The sequence below is a fragment of the Amphiura filiformis genome, chromosome 15 (assembly GCF_039555335.1).
Source record: "Amphiura filiformis chromosome 15, Afil_fr2py, whole genome shotgun sequence".
In the NCBI taxonomy this organism is placed as follows: domain Eukaryota; kingdom Metazoa; phylum Echinodermata; class Ophiuroidea; order Amphilepidida; family Amphiuridae; genus Amphiura; species Amphiura filiformis.
The window spans coordinates 47,001,411-47,025,056 of NC_092642.1; the positions used below are offsets into that span (position 1 = coordinate 47,001,411).

The 23,646-nt window shown below is 36.2% G+C and overlaps 1 protein-coding gene across 2 annotated transcripts in view; it reads left to right on the forward strand.

Annotated features, from left to right (window-relative positions):
* LOC140171737 (glutamate dehydrogenase, mitochondrial-like) overlaps positions 1–23,646 on the forward strand; it is a 46,651-nt gene that overhangs the window by 19,511 nt on the left and 3,494 nt on the right. The window contains exons 6-12 of one of the 2 annotated variants that reach the window (XM_072195053.1): positions 1,385–1,564; positions 2,269–2,406; positions 13,713–13,850; positions 14,448–14,528; positions 14,991–15,114; positions 16,243–16,397; positions 23,320–23,589. In XM_072195053.1, the coding sequence (XP_072051154.1) occupies positions 1,385–1,564; positions 2,269–2,406; positions 13,713–13,850; positions 14,448–14,528; positions 14,991–15,114; positions 16,243–16,397; positions 23,320–23,442 (939 nt within the window). In that variant the 3' untranslated portion in view covers positions 23,443–23,589. Of the gene's footprint in view, positions 1–1,384; positions 1,565–2,268; positions 2,407–13,712; positions 13,851–14,447; positions 14,529–14,990; positions 15,115–16,242; positions 16,398–23,319; positions 23,590–23,646 lie in introns of those variants that run through there. The other variant, XM_072195054.1, reaches the window with a different exon arrangement.

Genomic DNA, 23,646 nt, shown 5'->3' on the forward strand with positions numbered 1-23,646 from the left:
ATGGTTCTGCATGTTATACTGTTCATTTTCTTTACATTTTCTTTCTTTAAATTTATACTAACCACTGTTTTATACGATGTCCCATCGATGCAAAAAAAAATAAATTAAAAAAAAAGACACAGTCGGGACCAGGGTACACGGTCGGTCGGACGTGGACAAACAAACAATTTTTTTTTTTTTGCCTTACTTTGGACAGGTTCCCTTTGTTTTCATTTTCAGATAGACTGGCTAAACATCAGTGCTGTTGATTTTTTTTCCTTTAAATAAATTTTTTTAAATTTAAATCAAATTTTTTATTCCAAGAACTGCTATACCCCATGATAAAGTCAAAAGAGTACCAGTGGAATACTAGCCAAATGCACAATCCTACCAGATAGTTACAAAAAGATCAAAACATGTTTTTACATGTGAAAATGTCAAAGAACAAATTTTGGTAAAATCATGGGGTAAAATATGTTGAATTCTGCACCATAAAGATTAATTTTTAGCAATAGATAAAGTGACGTCATAGGTATTTTAATTGTATCCAAAAGTTGTAGAAACAGTCAATTTAAGAAAGAAATTAACTTGCATTTAATATCAAAAATGGTAAAAAATGGAAAAAGTTGATTTAAAAATTCAGTGATTTAAATTGTGATTTAAACTGATGAATTCATGAATTAAATCGGTGTGATATAAATCAAACAACCCTGCTAAACATTGAAAGCTACACTTAACCCCTGGTCAATTTTGTGCCTATTTTTGCATTTTTCTCAAAAATTATAGCACATTGGTGACAAGTAAGATATGTATATTAGGGGCAAGGACTACAACTACTGTACTGAAAATTCAGCAACTCAAAGCAAGTAGTTATTGATTTATTGATCAAATATTGGTTTTCCCTCATTTTTGACTGTAACTCCACAACAGTTGTCTGTGCTGAAATAAATTTTCCAGTGCCGTAGCTGTAGTCCTTGCCCCTATAATATACATTGTACATATCTTACTTTTCCCCAATGCGCTATAATTTTTGAGAAAATGCAAAAATAGGCACAAAATTGGGCAGGGTGTAGTACCCCTTAAACTTGAACATGTCAAATGCAGTGAACACAAGCAACAAAATAATAGGTAAATTAAAAAAAAAAAAAATCAGAAATGTTTAACAAAGATACTGACAGAAAGCACATGACAGAATGGGGTGATCCAGTTAAATCCATACACATTGTGAATAATCTACCACACAGGGAGTGTGAATTTCAAATGGAGCTACACGAATGAGCAACTACTTTTGAAATCTACTCTCCCTGTGTGTAAGATTATGGCCATGTCTAACGTAGTGGTGTATGGATTTCAACTGATTCCAGAAGGTTCTGAAATATTGTTGATTTCTTGTTGTTCCTTACAGGACATCAATGCCCATGCGTGTATCACTGGTAAACCCATCACGCAAGGTGGAATACACGGGAGAAGATCGGCCACCGGGAGAGGAATCGGCCACGGCATTGAAAACTTTGTGAATGAAGCGTCATACATGAGCGCTATCGGTACTACACCAGGGTTTGGCGACAAAACATTTGTTATCCAGGTGAGCACAGATTGTATAGTTATTTTAAATCGTATTATTATAAATACTGCCTGATTGCATTGTAGTTCTAGCAGGATAAGAGTGTAGCTAGCGTAGTTTAAAGGGTACAAAATAGGGTTATTGTTTTTAGACAGTGACCCAAACCGTGGGTACCCAGGTCATGACCTGTTGATGTCTTACCCAGGCTGAATTCATTTCAGGGGCTTCTCGAGGGCCATTCATACCCTAATACACTCCTTCTTTCAGGGCTTGTGCATTAGACGCATCAAAATCTCAGTGCCCATGCATTATTTTGTACAATTTCACTCCCAGCAAGTGATACACATTTATTAACCTATAATTATTAAAAATGTTTACAAAGCTTGTCCTTGTCTGTAAGTTTGAGTGAGCACCATTAAGGTGGTCTCTAGCCACAGAATCCCTTGATTAGATGTTTGATATTGTGCCAAATTACTCCCTATGGAAGATATGACCTTAATCTTCCTCGTAACACGTTCACAGGGAGAATGCAGCAGACATGTGCAATTTAGCAACACACCTAAAATAGCACATTGTGTTCATTGTTCTTTCATTTTGCCATTCTCACTGGTGAAGCTGATTTTGTCTCGACCTCATCATTTTGCAATTTTTTTCTGTAAATTTGATGGGAATATATGCCTGAAATCTAACATTAATTTGTTTTAATGCTGTATTATATTTGATAGGGTTTTGGTAATGTAGGTCTTCATTCCATGAGATATCTACATCGTTTTGGAGCTCGTTGCATCGGCGTCATGGAATGGGACGGTAGCATCTACAACCCAAATGGTATCGATCCAAAGGAATTAGAAGATTATAAATTGGTAAGTGTGCTTTCTGAAATATCAAGGATACCATATTGACCCTGATGAAATAAATCTCTGAAGGGGATGACTGCATTTCCAACAATATTGTTATGGAAGTTGCTTGTAGGTATTAATTTTCCATCAAAAACACCATCTTAATACTAATTATGGCGTGTCCGTCCGTCCCTCTGTTCTCGCGGTGCGTTATCGCGTACGCGCGGTGCGAAATCGCGTGCCCGCGGTGTGCTATCGCGGAGTATCAACGGGGGTGTGCGATCGGAAAGCATAACACTTGACAGGTGCATCTCATCGGACCAATATAGGCCTATTTTCAAGACATGATTAACATAAAAATCATCAGTTATGGTAAGGCCTATATAACCCGATTGAATTGACGGCCTACATCCAGATACTACTAGAATCTCGGGGTATTTTTGGGTCCTCCAACATGTCCAATAGCAGGACAGGGCTTGAAAGAGGCGAACGATGGGTTTTCAGATTATGGGTACCGAAGTAAAGCGCCACAGCTGCAAAACAAGAGTTGATTAAGTTGTGAGAGACGTATATCGTAGTAGTTTGAAAGGTCAGGACAAGTATTATGGGTAACGGTGTTATAGGTAATTAGAGATAGGCCTATCACGAGAACCGCCCAACCCGGGTCGGGCGCTTCTCGTGATAGGCCTATTTCTAATTACCCAAACCCTTTACCCAATACCTGCCCTGACTTTTTAAACTACCATGAAATGCGTCTCTCAATGATTAAGACCCAACTTGACACAACTTAATCGACTCTGTTTGTTTTATAGGTGTGATGCTTACTTCGGTAGTTCGGTAGGCCTACCCTAGCCGCAGTCTGTGGCCCTCACGGACTTAGCGAGCACATTGCTCAAGGCGTTCAACCGAGAGGGCCACAGCAATTTCACAACTTTCTCCCTAGCTTTTGCTAGGGGAGGTTCCAAATCTATTAAGCTCCTTTAGTACATTACTAAAGCACACAAATCTTTGTGTGTATATCTATGGACCTTGAAGTATATGGGAGCCAGCCAACTGATGCTAAATTGCAATAAGTGTGCCTGGATTAACCACCTGTGGTGTCAATCATGAGTGAAATCAGTGACCAATAGCCAATCACAGGCAAGAGCTGGACCATTTTGAAAATTAGTTGACTGTTTATCTTGACAACAACCCTATACTCATCACACATGTGTCTTGATGACAGATTCCCTGGCTATCTCTACATGTGGTCTGGCCATGGTCTGGAAGAGTTAACATTACCAGCATAATTAATGTGGTTTCATTTATTCACACTTAGAGTGGATGGTTAAGAGTTTAAGCCTGTGAATAATTTTGACCAGAAACATTATTAAAGATTAAAAATACTTTAGAAATAAAGTGTTTTAATGATTTTTATAATATTTTGGAGTTCTTGAAATTACTGGCCAGTTTTCATGATTGGTTGAAGTCGGGGTTGAAGTTGGATCTCTGTATTGTCTCTAAATTTGTAACATTTCTTTTCCAACCAAACCTTTTAAGTGTTATTTTAAACCATTTCTATTATTTATCTTCTAGGATTTTTAATAATTCATGAATAGAGATATTTTATTTCATTTTCTTAAAGTTATGCTTATATAGGGTCTACATCTCTGAACTGATTTCAAGTAAAGGCCTCAATTATGATAAAATCATTATTGTCTTTATAAAATTTATAGACCTATGTATAGGCATGTTAGAGTAAAAACTGATAAGTGCAGGCTGGCCAAAATATTTTAAAATTTACCTTGTAGAATTTAATAGAAAAAAATATTGCAGCACTGACATTTTAGAGCAAAATGACAGAAAATAGTGAAAATCAGTAATGAATTGTACAAATTTTGTATGCAAATAATAATTTGAACTTTTTGTAGGTAATATTATGGGCACGTCATGTTTTAGTGTTTTAGTCTTTATCTTATTTTATAGGCCTATCTACATGATGTAGCTATCTGTATCTTTTCTCCTGTGCTATATTGTTAATTTGCATTAGGCCTACATATTTAATCATTGAAGTAAGAATATTAATAGTAGGCCTATATCCATATCCTGCTGGTCAATGGATACTGTTTGAGTTTTTAGCTCATTCTATTCTAGTCTGTGTTACATACAGACTGGGAAACTGAATTACTACCCACGAGCTACCAACATATTTCTTTATATATTTTTTTTTTCTTTTTTCTGTACATGACTTTCATGAACTAAATTCAAAATTTATTTATTTATTGCCCGGGGGCCGGGGGCACTCAACTTTGGAAGTGACGGTATGTGCCTGTCAATAGGCCCCCTCTTTTGAAGTCGACTATACCCGATGACCCCCTTTTTTTGGTTGCGGCTACCCAATGACCCCCTTTTATGGGTTTTCTAGAAGAGCATCATCAAAATGCAACAAAATAATGCCGAAAATTTCAAATTTTCCTCAATTTTTTCAAAATTATGCCGAAACTTTCAAAATTTTGTTCCATTTTTCCAAAATTTTCTACCCAATGACCCTTTTTTTCAAATCTTATACTCAATGACCCCCTTTTTTCAAAATATTATACCCAATGACCCCCTTTTTTATATTGTTTGTACCCAATGACCCCCTATTTTAAAATGACGCTTTGTTACCGATAGGCCCCTACTTAGCGACACCGGTAGGCACATACCCGTCACTTCTAAAGTTGAGTGTCCCCCCCCCCGGTTTATTGCCCACCTCTGAAAAGTCAGTAGGGCTACAGACTACCTGAACTTAGCTGTTGCAGTAAACCTTTAACTTAAGCTTTTACCGATATTTATTATCTTTTTCCAACTTTTCATGCATGTTAATTCATTCTTGATTTTGATCCATTCTTATACATTTTGATCCGTTTTGGCCCATTTCCATCCATTTTGCTATCTAATTCCCTTTATATAGAATCAGCAAAGAATAATTGTGATCTTGCTTTTATCAGTTTCATTATTGTTTTGATTATTGTATGGCCATGCGTTTTGAGTTGGGCCAGTAAATAGGTGGAGATGTTACATGCGCGCGACATTTTAGGGTTCATCTTTTTAATTTTCTCAGTTAATATGCAGCCTATGTAGTTAAATTTGGTGTCAAATTAAAGATTGTGATGAGACCAATACAGTAAACCTTCAAAAAGTTGTAAAAAGTTATTCACATTTGAATAATTTGCATCTAATTAGCATAATGTGCGGGGTGGAGGAGGATCAGGAGGAGGAGGATCAGGAGGAGCAAATTTAATAAAAGTGACCCCAAGGGTCATATGATGCTTAGAGGTCCATTTCTTTTTTCACATTTTTACAATGCACTTTAAACTGCATACTATACCACCATACAATCATATTCCAGGTAATTTAATTTGCTTTGAGAAGCAATTTTGCATATTTTATTTTCCGTTCGGGTTACACATTGAAGTCAATGGGAAAATATGCCTTGAAAGAGGCTGGCGCAAAATCATTTTAATATTATTGAAACCTATGATGTTATATATGTATTTAAAGCTCTGACTGAGAGGAATTCAAATATGGAACTTTTAAATATGTTTTTTTTTAATTTGTCAAATTTTACATTTTTTCCTAAAATATTTGGTATTTTCAATTTCATAACTCCTTAGTGGTACACCCTGTGCCATTTTAAAGTGCATTTTTGGATTCCTTGGATCATTTGCAGCAAGAAAATGTATACTTTTATACATGTTGGGTATAATATGTGAAAGATAAGCATATCCAAACGAAAAAACATGCAATTTTCATCTCGCGAAAACATGTAACGCATTACCGGCCCAACTCAAAAAGCATGGCCGTATGCAAACTCAGGCATCTCTCCTTAAATTAAAGGCCTAGACCATTTCTTGGTATTACCGTAAATAAGGCCAAAAAAGGCCCCTCAGAGACCGACCCAAAAAATGAGAAATTTTGGCTAGGGTTTTTTTTCAATCACTTTTTAGAAGAAACTTTAAATTTGGACAGAATCAGGGACATTTTATATTTGTTATTAACTAATTTTATTTATCAAATGCACATTTGATTAAAAACCAGAATTATTTCCGTTTAAATTCAGTCCAAAAATGTACAATTTTCAAACTGCAGGGAAAATGGAGGAAGAGCCCATGAAAAAAAAAAGGATCGACCTACCGACCCTCCAATTTTTTTTCTTGGAAGGGCAACCAAACAATTTATTTTTTTGGCCTAACTATAGGCACATGTACTTTGAAAAAGTTAGGGTACTACTAATTAAATTTAAAAAAAAATTCCACTAGTATTCAGAGAAATTTACTCTTAATTTAAGGTCTACTCATTGTTTGCCCAAAGTTTTCCGTGTTGCAGATTTTCTGCGGAAAAAAGCAGAATTACGATGAAAAGCAGAAAAGGCAGTTTTCATAAAAAGAATAAAAGACATCAAAACCCAACAAAAAATGAAAATATTGAAAAATCTTATCAAAAAATGATATAAATATTAAAATCAGCTTCAAAATGTAACATAATAGAGATTGTTTTACCATAAAATGTGGACTACCCACCAAACACAAAAACGTTTTAAATAAGTTATATTTTGACTTTTGGTTTAGGTAAAAACGTTTTAATAACATTTAAATGTCGGGTTATATAAAGGTCATGAAAACGCTTTTAAAAGTAACGCTTTTGTATGAAAACACACTACAGCAAATTATATTTTTAAAATATTTTCAAAATGTTATTGTAAACTATATGTTTGCAAACATTTTTGCCAAATATTTTGTCCACACTTAAATAACATTTATATGTTAAAATATTTGCACCCAGCAAATACAGAAATGTTCTTAAAATGTGTTTTTTTTTCTAAACGTTTTAATAACATTTAAATATCGGGTTATATAAAAGGTCATGAAAACGTTTTTAAAACGTTATTGCAAATATTTTGGGCAAACATTTTTGCAAAATATTCTTTCAAGCCCAAAATAACATTCTGTTTAGAATGTTTTGTATCAAGTTTTCGAAAATGTTTTTAGAATGTTATTAAAACATTTTATACCCTATAACCCGACATTTGAACGTTTTCTGTAAAACATTTTGTGTTTGCTGGGCAGAAAGTTTTATATCACCCGCGTACAAAGCCTTTCAAAAAGCAAGTCTTTTTCATCAGTTGAAAATGGACCCAAAGCAAGTAGGCCTACTATACTACTATGTGGTTGTTTTCTACCCGGCCTATTTTTATGTTTTAAGTTGTGATTAACATCAAAAAGCCGGTAGTCATATAGGCCTATGTTTTGAGGAGTATTTGAGAACCATTTTACCCAGAATTTTACCTTCATTTCAACTGATTTTTGTATTGAGTAACATCTGTGTGAATAAGGTACCTTTTTACCCCATTTTTTGCTGTTTTTGATAACATAAGCGAGATACTTAAAAGCTTTACACCCTTTGTACACTAGTGATGGTATACAACTTGAAACACAAGTGCTTCCCTTCCCCCATTTCAAAGTTTTTGCTATTTGAAAAAGGAAAATTATGAAAATGAGAAAGGGTAACTTTGAGGATTTCTAGATTTCATTTGCTTACTCATATCCTGGAAAACGGCGTAGGACGGGGAGCTTCACCTGTAAAAAGTATTTCCCCCTCTAGGATGCTGACCGCCCTGTAGATATTCAATGATTTTTCTATTTCCCATTCCCCCTTTCACTAGGGTGGTCACATGAAAATTCCAAACCCAACCCTGGAATTACTTTTTCTGTCAGGATTGTTCCTTCTGCAAAATGATTTTAAAAAGCTTTTCAATCAACCAAATCGGACAATCCGTTGCCAAGATACAGCCTTTTAAAGAATCACAAAATTGGCCATTTTTACCCCATTTTAAGGAAAATCCTGATTTTGTCATAAATTTGCATATTCACGAAGCAATAATTGTGGGAATAAAGCCAAAGAAGGCATGAGATGTATTGTTTTTGTTTATTTAATGTTCATTTATGCAAATATTAAAAATCCAGGGTCATAATTGCTATATTTGCTTTTTTACAACATTTTTAAAATGGCTGAAATCACAAAAATAACTCTTTTGCCAGGACTTTTAAGGTAAATATGTGTGATTTTCACCGTTGAGGGCGCTATTATGTGCCAATTTTGACCTTCAAAGGCCTGTATTTCCTAAACCACACAACCAAATTGTCTGATTTTCGCACAGGATTTTGCTCTGAGGGTCTAGATTACAAAACTGAATATAGCATAATTGTACATCTTTGGGAAAATAGTTTTATTTGATGACAAAAAATTATTTTGTGCGTAACTTTTTTATGCGTGACCGTACAAAAATGCTATATTCACCTTCATTACGAGCAGAATATTTTCCATCTAATTAGGTAGTCGGGTTTGCACAGAAGTTATTAGGAGACAAATTATATGGAATTCAAAATGCCCAATTTTTTTTCCAACTGCTGCAGAATCTGTTACATTTCCACCATACATTTGTGTATGTAGGCAGGGGTACACACAATAGCTAGCATTGTGGCCACCCTACTTTCACATCATAAATTAGACTGGGAAATTAAACTTACATTAATGGTAATAGGTCTTTTTGAGCTGCGAACAAGTAAAAGGGGTCTTTTGGAGCTGCGAATAGTCAAAATCAATGGTCTTTCTTGGCTTTCTAGTTAAAAATTGTTTTAAAAAAACCCAGGAATTTGAGGAATGAGTAAATTAGGGGTCTTTTGGAGCTGAACTTACCAAAATCAAGGGTATTGGCATGATCATATCTCAATTTATTCTTTTCAGAAAGGTTGTCTGCATTTCTCTTAGATTCTTCACCTAAAGATCACTTTTGTTTTGAGATACTTTGTTGCTGCACATATTTCTCTGAACTGAAAAGCAGAAAAGGCAGTTTTCATAAAAAGAATAAAAGACATCAAAACCCCACAAAAAATGAAAATATTGAAAAATCTTATCAAAAAATGATATAAATATTAAAATCAGCTTCAAAATGTAACATAATAGAGATTGTTTTACCATAAAATGTGGACTACCCACCAAACACAAAAACGTTTTAAATAAGTTATATTTTGACTTTTGGTTTAGGTAAAACGTTTTAATAACATTAAAATGTCGGGTTTATAAAGGTCATGAAAACGTTTTAAAAGTAACGTTTTGTATGAAAACACACTACAGCAAATTATATTTTTTAAATGTTTTCAAAATGTTATTGTAAACTATATATGTTTGCAAACATTTTTGCCAAATATTTTGTCCACACTTAAATAACATTTATATGTTAAAATATTTGCACCCAGCAAATACAGAAATGTTCTTAAAATGTGGTTTTTTTTCTAAACGTTTTAATAACATTTAAATATCGGGTTATATAAAAGGTCATGAAAACGTTTTTAAAACGTTATTGCAAATATTTTGGGCAAACATTTTTGCAAAATATTCTTTCAAGCCCAAAATAATATTCTGTTTAGAATGTTTTGTATCAAGTTTTCGAAAATGTTTTTAGAATGTTATTAAAACATTTTATACCCTATAACCTGACATTTGAACGCTTTTCTGTAAAACATTTTGTGTTTGCTGGGCAGAAAGTTTTATATCACCCGCGTACAAAGCCTTTCAAAAAGCAAGTCTTTTTCATCAGTTGAAAATGGACCCAAAGCAAGTAGGCCTACTATACTACTATGTGGTTGTTTTCTACCCGGCCTATTTTTATGTTTTAAGTTGTGATTAACATCAAAAAGCCGGTAGTCATATAGGCCTATGTTTTGAGGAGTATTTGAGAACCATTTTACCCAGAATTTTACCTTCATTTCAACTAATTTTTGTATTGAGTAACATCTGTGTGAATAAGGACCTTTTTACCCCATTTTTTGCTGTTTTTGATAACATAAGCGAGATACTTAAAAGCTTTACACCCTTTGTACACTAGTGATGGTATACAACTTGAAACACAAGTGCTTCCCTTCCCCCATTTCAAAGTTTTTGCTATTTGAGAAAGGAAAATTATGAAAATGAGAAAGGGTAACTTTGAGGATTTCTAGATTTCATTTGCTTACTCATATCCTGGAAAACGGCGTAGGACGGGGAGCTTCACCTGTAAAAAGTATTTCCCCCTCTAGGATGCTGACCGCCCTGTAGATATTCAATGATTTTTCTATTTCCCATTCCCCCTTTCACATCATAAATTAGACTGGGAAATTAAACTTACATTAATGGTAATAGGTCTTTTGAGCTGCGAACAAGTAAAAGGGTCTTTTGGAGCTGCGAATAGTCAAAATCAATGGTCTTTCTTGGCTTTCTAGTTAAAAATTGTTTTAAAAAAACCCAGGAATTTGAGGAATGAGTAAATTAGGGGTCTTTTGGAGCTGAACTTACCAAAATCAAGGGTATTGGCATGATCATATCTCAATTTATTCTTTTCAGAAAGGTTGTCTGCAATTCTCTTAGATTCTTCACCTAAAGATCACTTTTGTTTTGAGATACTTTGTTGCTGCACATATTTCTAGGATACAATTTTAATACACAAAAAAGGTCCCAAACTTTCTTGAGCTTTGTTTGCAAATTGTTTTCTAACATTTTTCATACTTTGGTTGCAATTTTTTTAAAGTCATTTGGGACACAGATCATCAAATATAGGGTCTGTGCCTACCCAGCTAACATAAAAATATTTTGGAACAACAAGGGGAATGTTAAAATTCATTAGGCCAAATAAAAAATAAACATGTTTCACGTCCCATTCCGCTTCCTTTTTTGAGGTTCCTTCATTTTTATTTTTATTTTTTGAAATTCACTTTAGGGGCTATGCAATAATTATGAGCCGGGGGTAAAATTGAGGGGGGGGGCAAGAAATGTTTACGAGCCGTAAGGGGGGGGCAAGCAATTTTTGGCAAGCCGAGAGGGTGGCAAGCGATTTTTTTGGCACACATTCATGGGGCGCCTTTTTAATAAAACGCTCTAAAAGGCTACGGAAAACAGTGCAGAAACGCTTAAATATATGCAAATTTTCCTGCTCGCTGCGCTTGCAACATACATAGAGACCATTTAAGGTTTGCAAATTGGGATCCCAAAATTTGGCATGTTCATGGGGGGCAAAGATTTTTGGCAGGCCGAGAGGGGGGGGGCAAGCAATTTTTGGCGGGCCGAGAGGGGGGGGGCAAGCGATTTTTGGCGAGCTGTTTGGAAATTTTACCCATAATTATTGCAGCCCCTTATAACTTTTCAAAAAAATATGTCTACCAAGTAGAGATGCTTTCTATAGCCTTGCTAATGTTCAAGAAACACTTTTATAAGGTTTTGTGAATGTTTATTATTTTACTTGGCCTTAAAACAAAATTTCAAGACAAAATAATTAAAAATGAATCCTAATCTCATCAAAATTTCTAGAAAATTAATTAAAATGAATCATTGCTAAATGACTAGGATAGGCTACATTTATCATGAAGAATTGGGGTGAAATTGTATTTTATTTCATAGGCATTCACAATAAAAGGAGCCCTTAGATTTAAAATGCAATTTAATAATAACATAAGCAAGTAGGCGAGGCCTATGTATTTTGTTTTGTAAAATTAATTGATAAAATATAACTATTGGTGCATGTATGCATTAAACAAAATAGCATAAAAATATCTCCCATTTGACATTTTACATGTACATTTTCAAAATAAAGCTATTTAATAACAGTTCCATCCCCCATTTTCTGGGCCCATGTACAATATTTGTTATCCCTGCATAAATATTTTCACCAAAAACATGAACATCTTTGAATTATTCTGCATACATGTACATTTTGTAGGGCCTGCTACTAGAAAAACAAAGTTGAAAACTCAGTGTGAAAAACTATATGGTGAAACTTATTACATAACATTGGTCCTATCATAACCACAGTTAATTAGAATCTGTCATCAAGGCCGTGTGTTGGGTTTCATTTTACATCTGGGTGGAGCTATGATTCTGGGGGAGGGTGAAATGAGAGACTCTGAATTTTGACTAATTGCTTACTGCATGTGAGCTATTAAGGACAGTGTCAAGGGAGTAATAAAAATTCAGGTGAATTTGGTAGGGCTCGGTTGCTGACGCAACCTCTCTGGATAGTATACTAATAGCAACAGAGCCCGAAAGTAGTGCTAGGCCTACCCATAATCTGGAAACTCATCATTCGCCTCTTCCAAGCCCTGCCCTGTTACCACATTTAGAGAAACCGAAATTAGTATCTGGACGTGGATATAGACCGTTACTAACGCAACGGATAAGTTTTATGTTAACCATTCTGGAGGATTCCGGAAATAGTCATGTTCTGCTGAAATAGGCCTATATGCACGTGTTTGGTGTGTGCACGTGTTCGGTATTGAAATATGTGTTGAAAATTATTGGTCCGATGTGATGCACCTGTTATTTAGTCACACTGTAATGCTTTTCCGATGCGCGCACTGTACTCCGCGCACACTTCCGTTGATACTCCGCGATAGCGCACCGCGCATGCGAAGTGCACCGCGTGAATGCGAACCGCGCGAACGCGATTGCGCACGGACGGACGGACACGCCGTTATTAGTATTAAGATGATAGCGTAGAATCAAATAAATAATGTCCTGCGCACAACCTAAGTTATAGATCCTGCGTGTCCTTAAAATATTCAAGTTGTGCAAAAAAAACATCGAATTGTTATTTTGAATTGAGAAACATGCGCTAGCTTCCGAATTCTGCATTTTAATCTTGATCACTGGAATGTTCAATGAAAAACTTTCAGAATTTGACTTGCTGTACAAGCGGAGATCACAGCACATTAAGCCATGCAGCGTACTAGTGGTAATTGGAATTTAACTTGCTGAATAAGCTGACATCACAACATGCATCAAGACATACCAGAAAAAGTGATATAAAATTGTAACAAAAATACTGTCAAGATCTTGATGATACAAATGACATTGAAGCATGACGTCAGGTTCTATTTATTAATCATGATTTTGGAAGTAAAATATACACTAGGATCCACAACAAGCTCATCTATCAAGGGACAGTTCTTTAACCCCAATACATTTCTACAATCATTGAATGACCTTTGAAAATTTGAGTACTAATACTCTGCAACTTCAGATCAAATTTTGAATTATGATTGTTTAATTGAGGTTATTGAACTATGCCATTTGGATGAGGCCATTGTGGTCCATAGTGATAGTGGTTGTCTGTTGGACAAGTGCATGAATGTCTCATCATGGTTGTCCGACATGATTTACGGACAAGCAGACAAGTGCTTATTTCGAACAGTGAATAAATAATCTCGGATGCTGGCTGATTGAATTGAACTTAAAGCAGATTTTGACATTTCTTTGTGCTGTATGGATTCCATTTTTTTCAGGCCAATGGGACTATCATGGGTTTTCCTGGATCTGAAGAATACAAAGAAGACATGATGCTGATAGAAACAGATATTCTTGTTCCGTGTGCCGGTGAGAAAGCCATCACTGCCAAAAATGCACCACACATTAAAGCAAAGGTAGGTCAAAGGTTAGAAGGTCATGCTGGAGCAATGGGCTATTCCAGTTGAAATTCACATTACCCCTGTGGAAGATTTTGGAAATGCATTCCACAAGGGGGGGGGATGTTTTGCTAATTAATGTAATTGTTCAGGGTTAATCATCATGAAACACATACTCCCCCTGTCTTATAGCTTTACCTATATCTTTTACAACTGGAGTGAGTATTTCAAATGGAAGTTACCCAATTGTCTATTTTATTCGAACTCATACTCCCTCTATGGAAGACCTTAGCTAAGTCTACCACAGGGGTAGTGTGGATTTTATATGGAATAGCCCAATGCTCTGGCCGAGGTGCCTGTCTCTTTTTCCTCGGCATTTGGGCCAGACTCCCTGAATTTAACTTGTTACGGGGGTTTGCCACTCCTCCCCAGCAAACACGAAACATTCTACCAAAAATGTTTTGTTGTCAGGTTAAATAAAGGGTATAAAACGTCTAATAATGCAGTTTCTGCAAAATACTGCATACGTCAGTGCATTATGGTTATTATGGTGGAAATATGGGTAGTAATAATGCTTGTATCAATCAACATATTGTCCTATTTTCTATGTTTTAGATCATAGCTGAAGGTGCCAATGGACCAACCACCCCTGCAGCGGACAAGATTCTGATCGACAGAAATATTCTAGTCATACCCGTAAGTGCCACATGTAGAAGCTACCATCAAAATAAAATGGCAGAAAGTACAAATGGTTTGAAGATTGATCATTCTTAAACACTTGAGAACGTTCCTGCAATCTCATTGGTTCTTACCCATGTGATATGACACGATATCACATGGGTCAGCGCGTGTCCATCAACACGATACGCGTGCTCGCTATTTGAACCAATCAGAGGCGCATAGCAACAACGGGACTGATCGATTTTAAGCCCTAGGTAGTTCCTTGTAAAATGTAGGATTTAATTTGGTTAAAATTTATAATACTTATGATATTTCTATTTGAATTGAAGTATTTAAGAATGAGAATAAAGGTATTGTTTTTAGCCGCTGTCATGCATCTATCGTCTCGTATAACACGGGCGACATCATTATCGTATGTGAAGGCTGCCCTTGCCTTGATACGCTGTAATTCTTGTGTTTTACCATTTTTGTCGTCAGGATCTATTCATCAACGCTGGTGGTGTGACAGTATCCTATTTTGAGTGGCTCAAGAACCTGAATCATGTCAGCTACGGCAGGCTTACATTTAAATATGAGAGAGACTCAAATACCTTCTTGCTAGGTAAGTCAACATAATATACCGTAAAGTTTCACCCGAGTGACAAGGCTTTATTTAGCTAGAGAGGCGTCCAGCTGTCATTTGGACACCCTGCCACGAGAATGGATGCCCTACAAAATGTTAAAGGCGTCAGCGAGGCCGTCAAAAAACAAAGCCTTTTGCGATATACAATCATGTTGAATGTTACAAACCACTGTTAAGAGCCTCTAACTGTCTATAAAAAAGCACTTTATGATGCGTTTTTGCCAAGTACGAACTTCGATGGGTGCCATTTTGTTTAAGCGCAATTACTTCAGTTATTGGTAATAGCGCCATCTGTTGAAAACTCGTGTTTGCATATATTCATTTCGACTGATGGCGGTGCTCTTCCAGAATCCCAAACTGGGTTGGACGCCCTACTTTGAAACCCTGGCTAATGCCCTGCCTAGTGGTGCATATGGGCTCCCATGACATAACTGGAATTTTAGGCACAAACTAAAAGTGCCCTCCGTAAAAATCCCACCAGCATAATGACATGGACCCTTAATTCTTGTTTGGATTTTCAGAGGAGGGAGCTCTCTATTTCTATGTGAAATTTACCCTAAGGCGAAGTAGCCTGTGTGCACCATTAGGCAAAACTTTACAGCAATTGATATGAATAACAATAATAATATTTCACTGAATTAAATGTTTTCATAGTTGGGGGAAAACAACAACATTATTCTAAATACAACAGGTGCCAGATATCTTACTATATATATTTCACAGTGTCTGGATTTGTTTAAATGTAATGTGCTTTTGAACAAATTGGGTTAGTGTACGGGTTAGTGTAGTGGTCTTCTCGGGTCAGGATGGGTTGGTGTAGTGGTCTATTCACTCGCTTTTCACCACTGCGGCCCGGGTTCAATTCCCTGCGTTGCCACATGTGAGTTTGGTTGCCAATCCATGCTCATCCTCGCAGGTTTTTCTTTGGGTGCTCTGGTTTTCCGCCTGCTTCTAAAATTGAACCTTTCCCATATCCCTGTCCCGTCATATTCAGTTGACATCCCTTTGATTAATTTAGTAGCCTCTGAGCACTATTGGGTTTGCCTGGCTTCGTCCGAATGTTATAAATATAAATAGATATGCCGACATTTAATTTTTTTTATACAGAGAGTGTACAAGAGAGTTTGGAGAGGAAATTTGGTCGACATGGCGGTAGAATTCCCATCGTACCTTCAGAGAAGTTCCAGGCTAGAATTTCCGGTGCTACGGAGAAGGATATAGTGAACAGTGGTCTAGCGTACACCATGGAGAGATCAGCTAGGGTAAGTAGTGTTATCATGTGTGAACCAGTGATTTTGCTTGTTAGTAGTGCAATTTCTTGAATGGGTTTATCCTCCTTGACTGTACTTCCCGTGTTGTGCTGCATGGTTTTGCCCGATGCAAGTATTTTCAGCTTGGATTTCAATACAAATTGCACCAGTAATGGTTTTTATTCTACCAATAAAGAAAGAGGGGAAATTTAGGGAGCGATTGCCGAATGGGGTGCAACTCTACTAGTCTTATTACGAGACTGCCCTATCCCAACCCTAAACCCTAAACTCTGTAAATGTGACACGATCTGGTCCATGGGGGCCAAAGGCGGCAAATTTGAAACTGAGATAAAGGCAAAAATATGGGAGTAAAAATCAATAAAATACATAAGAAAATACACATCACAAAACCTCATAACTTTTGAACCAAGTATGCTAGACCTTTGGTGTTTTCAGTAAATGGTAGCCTAATGTTACCACAATGTAATAATTATAGTAACTCCATTTTCAAAAATGCCTCCTTTGGCCCCCATGGAGCAGATCGTGTCACAAATGAGGACTGGACTCAAGTCTAGCAAGTTGCCCCCTATTCGGTAATTGTACCAAATTAAGGCTATTCCAGTTGAAATCCATACACCCCCTGACCTTAACCTCCAACACAGGGGGTGTAGATTTCAAATCGAGTCACCCATTCGGGTAACCCCATTTGAAATTCTCACTCCCTGTGTGGTAGATTAAGGTCATGTCTTCCATAGGGGGTGTATGGATTTCAACCGGAATAGCACATTGATTTTGTGAAATCTTTATTGAGGGATTTAAACTACTTCAGTGGCAAGCACTGGAAAAGCTTTGGATCAAGGAGGGATCAGGGGTGGTGGCGGTGTACTTCAGTGGCAAGTACTGGACAAGCTTTGGATCAAGGAGGGAGCAGGGGGGGGTGGTGTACTTATATAGAACTAGAATCCTTTCAATCAGAGCATCAGACATTTCTCTATGTTCAACATCTGATGAGGTATTCCTCTTGGTCCTGGCTTTATGTTGTGTCATGCAGAGTCCTGTTAATTTAGTTGGAAGGAGAGCCTATTGTGCACCCTTGGAAATATACTTCTAATCAACCTTTCTAGATCGGAAAACATGCGTAGAAAAAGATAAGTTATGGTAACAAATTCAACAAGGATCAAACTTCATACAACAGGGTTGAAAATTCAAAATTGCTCAGATTTTGTCAAAAATCATGCCAAAGTATTCCTCCGGCCATAACGATTCAGAAAAAGTATAGTTTGACCTATCTGCACTTACTCTTCTTGAGCTATAAGCAGAAAGGTCAAATTTTTGTTTTGCCACACGGGTGCTCCGATTTCAATGAAAATGGTCTCAAATTGTTTGTCATGTAAAGTGAACTCAAATAAGGAATAGTTCTCACCTTCTAGGATGCTCTGTTACTTAGGAAACGCCAGAAAAAGGTTGATCCTTAAAAGTATAAAACTCACATGAAATCCATCCTTTTAGTTCCTGCAATGATAATTTGAGTCGGCTCAAGGTAGTCTTCATTTCTTGACCATGCTTAACCAATTTTAGCGTATCCTTCACTCTAGTTCCATCTCTCCGACGTGGAGTCATGTCACAAATGCTGGATGAGTTTGCATATACCCTTCCCTCCTTCCCTTAATTGCAATTCTTTGTAAAAACCACATGTGCCTGCTAAAGGTCAAAAAAAATTTATTGCATGAGGTGAAAGGGCTTTGGTAGTAGGTTACAAAAAGTCACATCAAAAATTCCTCCGGAGCTTGTTGCCATAGCAACGACAGATTTTATGATTTTGGCGATTTTTGGTTATTTTGGGGTGAAAATAAGGGAAAATATGTAATTTTCTGAATTGCTTCTCACTTTAAATTTGAGGTCACATTAAAAAAGCAACCTTACGACCATAAAGTATTATCTTTGTGCTTTCCCCAGATGTAAAAAATATTTCAATAATATTTCCCTATGTGCAATTTTAGGGCTGGGCAACATTGCCACTTTCGAAAAAATGCAATTTTTACCCTATCTTTGAAGTCTAAAAACTAATTTTGCTTGAGCACCCAGAATTATTTCCTCTTTGTTGGTACTTGGGCAGACATTGCCCCTTCCAAATTTGGTAAAAACACTCTGGGGCTATTTGACCTGTAAAGCCAGTGTTGCCAGAAAGTTTGATAATTTTCAAAAATGCATTTTTCAAATAATGCATTTTCTACATATTTACTCATGTAACCTTTAATACCACCAACTTAATTGAAATATTTGCACACTTTGCACACATGATTAGACACACAGTGCAACGGAAGCAACACTTTGAGGCTGGGGACAAGTCCTGTCCTGCAAAAACGGGTATTGCCAGAAAATCTTACTTTAATCCAAATTTCCAATTTGTGCGTTTTACAATTATTTATTCGTTTTAAAGTTTATACTATCAATGTTAGTTGAATAAAATGTGCATTTAAACATCATCTGATACAATACAGGTTCAGACACATGGGCAAGTTTCTCGACAGGTGGCTTAGTAAGCCTTAGGCTTAGGTGACCTCGAGGATACTAAGCCTAGTTTCGACCAAAAATGGTAATATTTACATGGGAAATATTTTGAAAAATGACATATGCATCTTGGAAAGTGTATCAGCTTATTAAGATGGATGTTTAGATCAAAAAAGTAAATCACAACATTTTTCTGTGACCTATGGTTTTTGACCTATGACCTCTTGGAATTCATAAATAGGCCTAAAATGCAGGTTTTTAATGATTTTGGTCATTTTGGGCAAAAATTGACTCTTTTTTACCATTTTTAGCAATTTTTGCATTACAAAAGTTTAAATTACACTTACCTTTATTGATAAATAGAGCTTCTTTAATTTTAGGCTATTGAGAGAATTCAACGAGTATGCAGTTTCCATGGCAACGGCCATTAATGCTCATTTTTAGGCAAATATATCTGTCAAATAGAGCTAATTTCCCAGTAAAAATGTGTGTAAATGGCCGTTTCCATGGAAACTGTCATCTCTTTGAATTCTCCTAATAGCTTAAAATGTTATGCCAATCAAACAATTTTTTTAGGCTTTTATGACAATCCTGTTAATGAGAATACACGAAACTGCTGATTCTTGATTACGAATCCACAAGACATAGCCGAGTGAACTCGTATCAAGGAATAACAGTTTCAAGTGTATTTGCTTATTTAAACCATTGCTTTATACTATCAATAGGCCTATCAATACTCTCTAAAACTGTGGATTCTTAATGCATAGAACGTGTCAAGTGTTCATTCAGTAGAAAATAATCTACAGTAATGAATAGACGCTCATAGCAATGGTTCAAGTACATTTTCCAGACATAAATTTGTGTGATGTAACCCCGGGATGTAACCTGCATGTAAATATATCAGATATTTGTGTAATCTAAAATATGAGAATGATGCGTTTTAAACCTGACTCAACAGGCTACACAATTTTTAACGAAACATGGCACACAAGGCTAACAAAGAATCGAGGCTATATTGTTATTTGTAGAAGAATCCAATTTCATGCATTCCTACACCTCAATGGCAGCCATAGCTGCCCCCCTTAGGTCTATCCCACCTGAAATGTAAAATGATGTGGTCTATCTTGGCAGTGGCGGATCCAGGGCAGTCAGAAAGGGGCGATTTGAGAAAAAACTAGATAAAATGTACAAAATGGAGCGCCATCGCGTCCCCCCTCAGAAGTAAGAAACTTTTGCAAAATGAAGACCTAATTGAAGCGATTTGGTGGACCATTTTGGCACTATTAGTGTGTAAAATTTTAGTTTGAAAAAGCCAAAAATTTGTCAAATGAGCGGTCCATGAAGCCTTTCGTGGAGAAGTTTTTCCCTATTATTGTAGGCCTATAAATTGTGTTAAACATATATTGACAAATGCGCGAAAGCATGAGGGAAAATAACCACCTGTATATGGATTACGCAGGGGTGTCAGAAGTTGGAAAATTTTGCAAAATGAAGGTCCAATTCAATTAAAGCCATTTGGTGCATCATTTTTGCACTATTTAAACAGAAAAAAGGGCCCGAATTCAATTTACAAACCTTGAGATTCGCATTTACTATTAAAGCATGCATGGATCGATGAAGTCAGTATGGACTCGGTCTTAGGAACAAACCAAAAGATCGATGACGTCCTATATAAAACGAAATTAGTTTCGTTTGGGGGGGGGGGGAGGTATAATTACTCCATTACGTTTGTAAAAAAACATCGGTCTAATGAAGAATATGTTAATATAATTTGTTAGCTTTTTTGCATCAAAATGTTGATTTTTTTTAAATAAAAAACAAACAAACTTTGCAAACCGTTTTAATATAAGAATAGTGCAATAATCAAAACTTTCGGTCGATCCTTCATGTAATTATTTCGTGTAAGCTAATCCTAACTCTAACCCTAATCCTAACCCTAAGCCTAATCCTAATCATAACCCTAATCCTAACCCTAACCCTAATCCTAACCCTAATCCTAACCCTAAACTAACCCTAACCTTAACCCTAACCCTAACCCTAATTTCGTGTAAAATTACATGAAGGAATAACCAAACTTTCACATGATTTGTATCAGTTGATTTACATTTTATGCAAACATTTTAAAAGTGTGTGATCATGTATGGTGTACCCGTGAGTATCGGGTGTCCGCAAACGTGGACCCCACTAACTTGGACAAAAAAAACCCCAAATAAACCCCAAATTAGGGGTGGTAGTTTTGGGTCCCTTTTCGTTGTTTTATGGCATCGGAACAACAAACAGATGTCTTAATTTAGGGGAGATATTCAATAAGGGTGTCAAATAATGCAAACGTCAATATTCAGGCATGAGAATTTTCAGTTTAAAAACTGAATTCAGTTTTTTTTATAGTTAAAATTTCCAAACTTTATTTAATTTCAGCCCGCTTTTGGTACTTTTTGCCCAATTTCACGCACATTTTCAGTTTTTTCAGTTATTTTTGAGGAAGGTGCATTCTCATGCCTGAATATTGATGCCCCCATGGGAGTTTGAAGTTTATATTATTGTGCGTATCATTCATTTTACCAGGCTACATTTAAAAAAACAAATGCTCGCATGCTTTGACGAACTCAAAAATTACAGGTATGGGTAAATTAATTGTCATATAATCTGGTAACACCATCATTGCCTAAGTTTAAAAACCTGTTTGAGATGGTGGTTAAAAATTGGTCAGTTTTTGCCCAAAATGACCAAAATCATTAAAAACCTGCATTTTAGGCCTATTTATGAATTCCAAGAGGTCATAGGCCTAGGTCAAAAACCATAGGTCACAGAAAAATGTTGTGATTTACTTTTTTGATCTAAACATCCATCTTAATAAGCTGATACACTTTCCAAGATGCATATATCATTTTTCAAAATATTTCCCATGTAAAAATTACCATTTTTGGTCGAAACTAGGCTTAGCATCCTCGAGGTCACCTAAGCCTAAGGCTTACTAAGCCACCTGTCGAGAAACTTGCCCATGTGTCTGAACCTGTATTGTATCAGATGATGTTTAAATGCACATTTTATTCAACTAACATTGATAGTATAAACTTTAAACCGAATAAATAACTTTAAAACGCACAAATTGGAAATTTGGATTCAAGTAAGATTTTCTGGCAATACCGGTTTTTGCAGTCCACAGGACTTGTCCCCAGCCTCAAAGTGTTGCTTCCGTTGCACTGTGTGTCTAATCATGTGTGCAAAGTGTGCAAATATTTCAATTAAGTTGGTGGTATTAAAGGTTACATGAGTAAATATGTAGAAACTGCATTATTTTATGCATTTTTGAAAATTATCAAACTTTCTGGCAACACTGGCTTTACAGGTCAAATAGCCCCAGAGATTTTTTACCAAATTTGGAAGGGGCAATGTCTGCCCAAGTACCAACAAAGAGGAAATAATTCTGGGTGCTCAAGCAAAATTAGTTTTTAGACTTCAAAGATAGGGTAAAAATTGCATTTTTTCAAAAGTGCGAAAGTGGCAATGTTGCCCAGCCCTAAAATTGCACATAGGGAAATACTATTGAAATATTTTTTACATCTGGGGAAAGCACAAAGATAATACTTTATGGTCGTAAGGTTGCTTTTTTAATGTGACCTCAAATTTAAAGTGAGAAGCAATTCAGAAAATTACATATTTTCCCTTATTTTCACCCCAAAATAAGCAAAAATCGCCAAAATCATAAAATCTGCCGTTGCTATGGCAACAAGCTCCGGAGGAATTTTTGATGTGACTTTTTGTAACCTACTACCAAAGCCCTTTCACCTCATGCAATAAAAATTTTTTGACCGTTAGCAGGCACATGTGGTTTTTACAAAGAATTGCAATTAAAAGTGCAAAACTCACTCACTCAAGATGGCCATTCTTTCCATTTCTTATCCTTGCTTAACAATTTCAGCTTATCTTTTATTTTATTTCCATTACTCCAATGTGGAGTCATGTCACAAGTGCTGTACCATCCTTAACAAGTACTTTACATGAATGATGATTCATCCTAGTTCCTGCAATCATGTTTTGAGTCATCTCGAAGTGGTCGTTCTTTCCATTTCTTCACCTGCTTAACTATATTTAGCTTATCCTTCCCTCCGGTTTCTTCTCACCAATATGGAATGAGCTCCAAATTACCAGCTGCTTGTGTTTGTTCTTCACAACTAACAGAACTAATCCTGTATCTTCACACCAGGTTTCGGTCGTCATCACCAAGTGCAACTTTCGATTGATTCCATTTTGCAGTTTACAAAAGTTTCAGCTGATCCGTCACACCTTCCTAATCCATCTGCAACCAGCGTGTGTTGCCTGCATGTTTCTAGTTCCTTGCACTGCGTGGTGTTTTTATTTTTCTTGAACTCTTTGTTGCTCTGTTGAAAAAACTCTGTGCCTTCTCTTTCTGTCTTTACAGGCAATTATGAGAACAGCGATGAAGTACAACCTGGGACTAGATCTTCGCACGGCGGCTTACGCCAATTCTCTCGAAAAGATTTTCAACACTTATGTTGAAGCGGACTCACTTTCCAATAAATGACACTAAACTTATTCTATCTTTAACACCCCAAGAGCAGCTGTGATGTTAATGTACAAGATGTTGTGATTGCTGCATTGTCCTAAAAAAGTCCTAAAAAAACATTTGTATTGAAGTTTTTGACGGACCCTGAAATCTGATTAAATAGGGTCATATTTGTTTTTGTCATATGTCAGTTTTCTTATTTGGTATAAAATACACAAAAAT